This window comes from Triticum dicoccoides, chromosome 1B (genome assembly GCF_002162155.2).
Source record: "Triticum dicoccoides isolate Atlit2015 ecotype Zavitan chromosome 1B, WEW_v2.0, whole genome shotgun sequence".
Lineage (NCBI taxonomy): Eukaryota > Viridiplantae > Streptophyta > Magnoliopsida > Poales > Poaceae > Triticum > Triticum dicoccoides.
The window spans coordinates 623,905,806-623,912,462 of NC_041381.1; the positions used below are offsets into that span (position 1 = coordinate 623,905,806).

Consider the following 6,657-nt stretch of genomic DNA (forward strand, 5'->3'; position numbering starts at 1 on the left):
CTGGAGGAGGAGGGAGGAGGGGCGGCCGGAGGGGGGGGGGAGGAGGGCGCGATGGGAGGAGGAGGGAGAAGGGCGCGGTGGGAGGAGAAGGGAGGGAAGGAGGGATGGAGGGAGTACCTCGGTGGAGGAGCAGCGCGGCGGCGGCGGACGACGGGTATCGGCGCGGGCGAGAGTGACTGACAGGGAGAGTGAGTGAGAGGGTTGGCCGTGTGGGGAGGATAAGGTAGGGTTAGTAGTAGCGCGGGTTCGAGAAAAGCGCTACAACTAAGGAGCATAGCAGTAGCGATGGGTGAGGATACGCGCTACTGCTAAGTGGGGCAGCCATGTGCACCCAGTTCAAACATAGCAGCAACGCTATTTGCTAATACGCGCTACTGCTAAAATTATAGCAGTAGCGCGGTTTATTTACACGCGCTACTACTAGCTAAGATGTTGTGTATAAGGTTTTCCCTAGTAGTGTAAGCGGATGCAAGCGTCGGAAAGAACTACGGGTGGTGAACTGCTACGATAAAGTTGTAAGAACTATTCAAATATTAACAATTGTTTATTATTCATAAGTTGAACTGTGATGTTAATTTGATCTAATGTCATGTTTTTTTCTTGTGTTTGTATTAGGTTGAGATGTTTTAGGCACTATATGTTTCTTAATTTCAGATAATAAACAATTGTTAATATTTGTATTAACTTATGTGTGGCAGAAAAAAAGGTATGTTTTTTATGTACGAAAATATGAGGTATGTGTAAGACAGATATGGAATTTTCTGGCTACAAAACCTTTAGATATGCTTTGTGCACTTTAAAAATTATTTGAAAGCGCTTTTTTTTAAAGATCTTCGCTGGCATTTCATAGATTAAGCAGGAAGCAAGCGGAAAATAAGCATTTCATAGATTAAGCAGGAAGCAAGCGGAAAATAATGTGCCATCAAGTGATCAGTGGACGAAAACAGAGAAAACAGGAAGAAAAAAAAAGGTCCCTAGAAGACCAACAGCTAACCCAGGCCAACCGCACCACAAGAGATACAAGGTCGCCGTCACAACTAAACATGACAGAGCAAAGCACCCCGCAGATCTTCACAGTGTCACCGTATATCATCCATCGCGCTCACGACCCGACGACTTCGACTCCACTGCAACATGGAAGGGCACCCGCATCAAGCATGTCGGCCACAAGTGTGTTCCTCGACCTCATCGACATTGGAGAGAGAAGACATATCCGAAGCAGGGTGGATCGATAAGTTATAGAATCAGTCACGAAAGACTTACATAGATAATTAGCCCAACTTCACGGTTCTATTTGGCCTTGTGCCATTGACGCAACGGGTCACAAGGTTAAGCAAAAACAAATAGCAAGCAAAAGTAATGTTTTGGACAACCCTAGCGGCAAACAACTCCCATCTTCGTGTCAGCTTGACATAGCGCATCTATTGGAGCAGTATTTTTTAACGAAAGTGCCCCAAACGCCAGTTCTCTGGACGATGGCGTGGTTTTTGGTATCTGTTAGAATGATCTTATGCAATTAATACTAATGTTTATCGCAGAGCCGACCTAGCTCAGTGGTAGAGCGCGTGGCTTTTAACCACGTGGCCGTGGGTTCGATCCCCACGGTCGGCGTTCTTCTCTTTTTCCCGCAAAACAAAATAGCAATTTTTTTTGCCCCTCAAAACAAGAGAATTAACACTAAACAAAATGCAGCTGATCTCACAGTCCTCAATTGCACGCAGTTTTTCTTCTTCTGCAAAACAAGAGAATTAACACTAAACAAGATGCAGCTCATCTCACAGTCCTCAATTGCACGCAGTTTTTCTTCTTCTGCAAAACAAGAGAATTAACACTAAACAAGATGCAGCTCATCTCCATCGGTCGTTGCTGAACGAGGAGATCCAATCACCAAACAACATCATAGCTGTGTGATGGACCTTAGAGAAAGTTAACCATGATAAAGGTAAGTTCTGAAGTCTCCACTACACCGTTAAAGCCTCGTCCCTTCACACATCACAACCGACTGATAATAACAAACTGGACCTGGCTTGTCCACATGTCAATGATGAACGCACGTTAGCGTTTCTGAGCAATTTTTCTTTATTTGTGGTTCTATATGACAAAGGGAATAGTATTCACTGTAGAAACAACAACCTGCCCATGGAATTTTCTGCTAATCTTATACTCCATCCATCCCGAATTACTTGTCTTAGATTTATCTAGATATGGATGTATCTAGACACGTTTTAGTAGATACATCCATATCTAGATAAGTCCAAACGTGAGTCCTACTTTTCACGATTGTGCAGGTTTTTTTTTCTACATACACAATTGCGAAATGTAGGACTCATGCTCAATCCAAACGTGAATCGTATTGCAAATCGACTCTGTTTCCAAGATGAGACTTGGACCATAAGGTTTTACGAACATGACACTTACAATATAGTAGAAGATAGAGATACATTATGGAGGCATGATTACTTAAGGCTTACATTTGAAATCAGAGGAGCTATTCTTTAACAACCAAGTACATTAGAGAGCGAATTGTGAATCTGTGATGGCCTATACATGGCTTTCGAGTCTAAAAGTAAGAAGAAGAAAACAGTCAATCACTTGTACTTTTCTAAATATAACTCCCTATCGATGAGCCTCACAGCACTCGATCTTCCTCTCATTGAGAGGAGGGAAGAACCCTGGCCTATGCATGGAAAATTTATCCCATGCAAGAGTGTACTTCAGCCGAGAAGACTGCCAAAGTCATGAGACTTCTGAATAACCTCCCATCACCTCAATATGAACAATGTTTATCCATTTACCAAAAAAAAAACATGTTCCAAGCCCTGGGTGAGGAAATATAAAACCTCATGGATGCTGTGGCTTTAGAAAAAGTGCAGTGCATTGTAGTAGAAGTTATGACAAAAGCCCAGTCATTGTAGAGAACCTGCCAAATGAGGCTGAGATCTTGTTCGGCCTTCAGAAGCTGCAGGATACATCTGCATTGAGTTACAGAGAACCATCTATGTGCACAGCAGCCAAACTGCATATGCAGGAGGTCCTAAGTTCTTCACTCATAGCCAAGCGCTAGCCCAGCTGCGGGATTCCCAACAACGTCAGCATTATGCGTTGATCACAACCAAACTGCATATGCAGGACCTAAGTTCTTCTTTACAGGTAGTCCCTCCGTCCGAAAATACTTGTCGAAGAAATGAATAAAAGTGAAAGTATCTAGAACTAAAATACGTCTAGATACATCCATTTCTCCGACGAGTATTTCTGGACGGAGGGAGTATTATATTATCCCTGTGATATTCGGTATAGCTTATACCAGCAATATGAGTATATGACAGACCATCTTTGTGCACAGCAGCCCCATCCTGCTTCTAATCTGACAATGTTTTTTTGAGTTCGATGAATAGTAGAATAGTAGCACAGAATAGTAGAACCTACTATCCATGACAAGCCGCCTAGAAATCTTTTATACCAAAAGTACTGCAAGCATGGGAAATTGGGAATCCTAGCAAATTTGCAATTCCATACAGTTATAAGTACCTTTGATGGAGTTTATCTTTGAAGCCCAGCATTCCATGAGATGGATGGCCAGATTGTTGCCTGAAGGCAGGATAAGCAGCTTGATCCACATTGCAAAGGTCCAAAGCTCCAGTTTCACAAACTCTTATTCCAGGTTCTTTAATCTCAGTCCTGAATGCTAGCATTTTGGCACTAGCAAGGTTTGTCTTCCAGTTCTTTAACACCAGTAAGGGTTTTTCAATCAACATTCTTTCTTAGATTACTAAAAAAAAAATCTGAAGTTTCTGTTCTTGATTGTTCACTTTACTCGATTCGGTGGTCAAATGCAAAACTTTCTGGTTTTATACTAAAGATAGTCAAAGATTTTTGGTACCTCCATGGAATAACAAAACTACCCTAATTGGATACAGTTGGAGAACTAAACAGACCTGCAAACATTCGAGTTTACAATTTCATATGCTGAAAAATGGTTTACGCATTTAGCAGCAAATTGGCCAGTTTAGCCAACATCATCTGCTATTAAAACTGTACCAACCAATCCAGTAATTTACTCATGACCTCCTCGGTGCAGGCATACAAACAGTGGCGGAGCCAGCTCGGCCTGCGAGCCGGGGCAAAGTACACGGTGTTGTTGTTTGTGTGTTGTTTGCCCCTACAAAATGATGGTTAGCCCTCCATTTAGTGCTATTGTTCAAAAGAGAATGCATGGTTGAGCCCGGGCAGCTGCCCCGGGTAGCCGGGAGGTGGCTCCGCCACTGCATACAAACACACATATGTGATTTTAGAGCTTTAGAACCTATATTAGTACATCATGTTAAATATACTACTTTGGTCCATGGCGTACTAGCAATCATGTATTCAGCACAAATACATGAAATTCAGCCGAGGGATATACATGGATAATAACTAATAATATGTTTAATTTTGAGTGCCCTAAGATTTTAGCAGGTATTTGGAAATAATAACAAGGGAAAACTGCCACTAAATACATCACCTTCAATGAACTTTCTGCCGTATGCTTGACCTGTTTTTTCATATAAGACCAACCTACAACAAAATTAATGTGACATCAACATCACCGAGTAGGCAGAACAACAGCTTCTCCTATGTTATTTGCAGAACAGAAAGCACATGATTATGTGTTTACAAAACTCGAACCATCAAACAGAAACATGGAACAAGCAAGTGGCAACCGCTATCATAAGCTTGTTTCCAACAGAAAAACAAATACCAGAATAATAAGCTACAAAATGGGGACAATTTTAATAAATACACAAAATAGATAGTGCTCTGGGCAAAACAGTATTGCAAAGGTTGTGGTCAGATAAACATTTTCTATTTGCTTTCCACCCGAAAAGTTTACAGCTTTTGAATGCAGACCAAAAGATTAATATGCCCATGGATGCGAGTCACAAAACAAATCAAGCCAAGCATGTTTGCCAATAGCCTAAAACATCTTGTGTGTCACTTAACATTGACACCAATGGCACACAATATAATTGTTAACTTGTTATATTTGTCAAGATCATGACACTTGAGTCTGAATAAAATCTAGACACCATTGCATCTGCATTTTATTAAGCAAAACTTGGATTGTGCAACCATAACAAGGTAGCATTACTACCATTATCACCACTTTATTCGACAAGCATGGCAAATCGTCCAGCAACATACATATTTGAAAACATGTCACCAGCACCAGTATAGGCACAGCACAAGCAACAAACATTGTAGAAGTGAACATGGAGAAAAGGTGGAACAACGAGATAGCACCTTCACATGTCTCCTCAAGATAACTCATCCAGGCGCATCACCATGCCCTCCTCACTTGTCACTGTCGATCACACCGAGCTCTGCATCGATGGCATTGCGTGCGGTCTCGAGGTCTTCATCGAGGAATATGTCCCAGTGCCCATCCCAGCGGATGAAGAACTCCGTGTCCTCCAAGTACTTGACACGGTGCACGTCCCCAGCAGGCGTGAACAGGAAGTCCCCGTCGACGAGGCCATAGCTCTCCTTCTTGGTCAAGTTCCACACCTTCTTCTTGCCCTTGATCACCACCAGGTCGTGGCCGAAGGTGTGGTGGTGGGCCGGCTCCACGCTTCCAGCTTTGAACCGCACGTAGGCCGAAGTGGGGCTCTCCCGCACAATCCGCATCTCGCCGCCGGGCATGATGTCCACCGGCTCGAACTCCATCCCCTTCCTCAGGCAGCAGATGGCGCAGGCGGAGTCCGGCGCAGGAGGGGCCGCCAATCCCTCGGGGATGGAGGCCATCTCGCCGGGGGCAACGTCAAAGAACTTCTGAATGTCCTCCGGCCAAGGGGCGTCGCCGGACGCGGGGCAGGGGGCGCGGAAGGGGGTGGCGAGCCAGGCGTCGGCGATGACCGCGGCGGCCTCCGGCGGGGTGGCCATGCCGGAGAGGGCGAGGACGTTGCAGGCGTTGATGGAGCGGGTGTTGACGGCGTCGGCGGCGGAGCTGCAGTGGGTGGCGTACACGCCGGGGTACTTGTTGGCGAAGATGGTGACGCCGGCGCCGGTGCCGCAGACGACGACGCCGCGGGGCTCGAGCGCGGGGTCGGGGACCGAGGAGGAGACGCTGCGGGCGACGGCGGCGGCCGCGGAGTAGTACTTGTCGACGCCGAGGTCGACGACGTCGGCGACGGAGGAGTGGGCGCGGAGGTGCGCGACGACGGCGTCCTTGAGCGGCTCCCCGAAGCCGTCGGCGGCCGCGAAGATCTTGAAGCGGCGGCTGCCGGTGGAGGCGGCCATCGGCGGTTGACTTGCGGGGCTCGATCTGAGATTTGGGTGCGGAGCAGAGGAAGCAGTGGTTAGCGGCGACAGTGAGTGAGCAAGGCAACCGGGCCGAACTAAGCAAGAAATACAACAGGAGGACGACGACCACAGGTGGACCTTTCCTTTCTTGATGATGGACGTGAATGAGAGAGCTCGGTCGGCCCATCATTTTGTGTATCAGACTGTTTGGAAGAGATAACGGCCCATCGCCGACTCGGCAATATGAACATTTTTTGCATAGCCTAAAAAAAACAATTTTTTTGCACTAAAAAAAAACAATTTTGTTTTGCTTCTATGTAGGGGAACAGCGACCTCCCCGATCCCCTCCCCGATTTGCTGGCCGGCGCAACCGCTGCC

General features: G+C 45.9%; 1 protein-coding gene and 1 non-coding gene across 3 annotated transcripts; one reads left to right on the plus strand and one right to left on the minus strand.

The window, feature by feature from the left end:
- The first annotated feature begins 1,539 nt into the window (after positions 1–1,539).
- TRNAK-UUU lies at positions 1,540–1,611 on the plus strand. The gene has a single exon. It is a non-coding gene; the product is annotated as a tRNA-Lys (tRNA).
- Positions 1,612–3,986: 2,375 nt separating this feature from the next.
- On the minus strand, positions 3,987–6,371 carry LOC119349188 (DNA damage-repair/toleration protein DRT102-like). Of its 2 annotated transcripts, XM_037617219.1 has the most exons (3): positions 5,281–6,371; positions 4,502–4,554; positions 3,987–4,262 (listed from the first exon to the last, which is right to left on the minus strand). In XM_037617219.1, exon 1 carries the CDS (start codon positions 6,274–6,276, stop codon positions 5,332–5,334), a length of 945 nt encoding a protein of 314 aa, XP_037473116.1. In that variant the 5' UTR covers positions 6,277–6,371; the 3' UTR covers positions 3,987–4,262; positions 4,502–4,554; positions 5,281–5,331. The 2 variants fall into 2 exon arrangements, with proteins under 2 accessions (XP_037473116.1, XP_037473115.1); XM_037617218.1 differs by having other exon boundaries at positions 3,987–4,554.
- Positions 6,372–6,657: the final 286 nt, after the last annotated feature.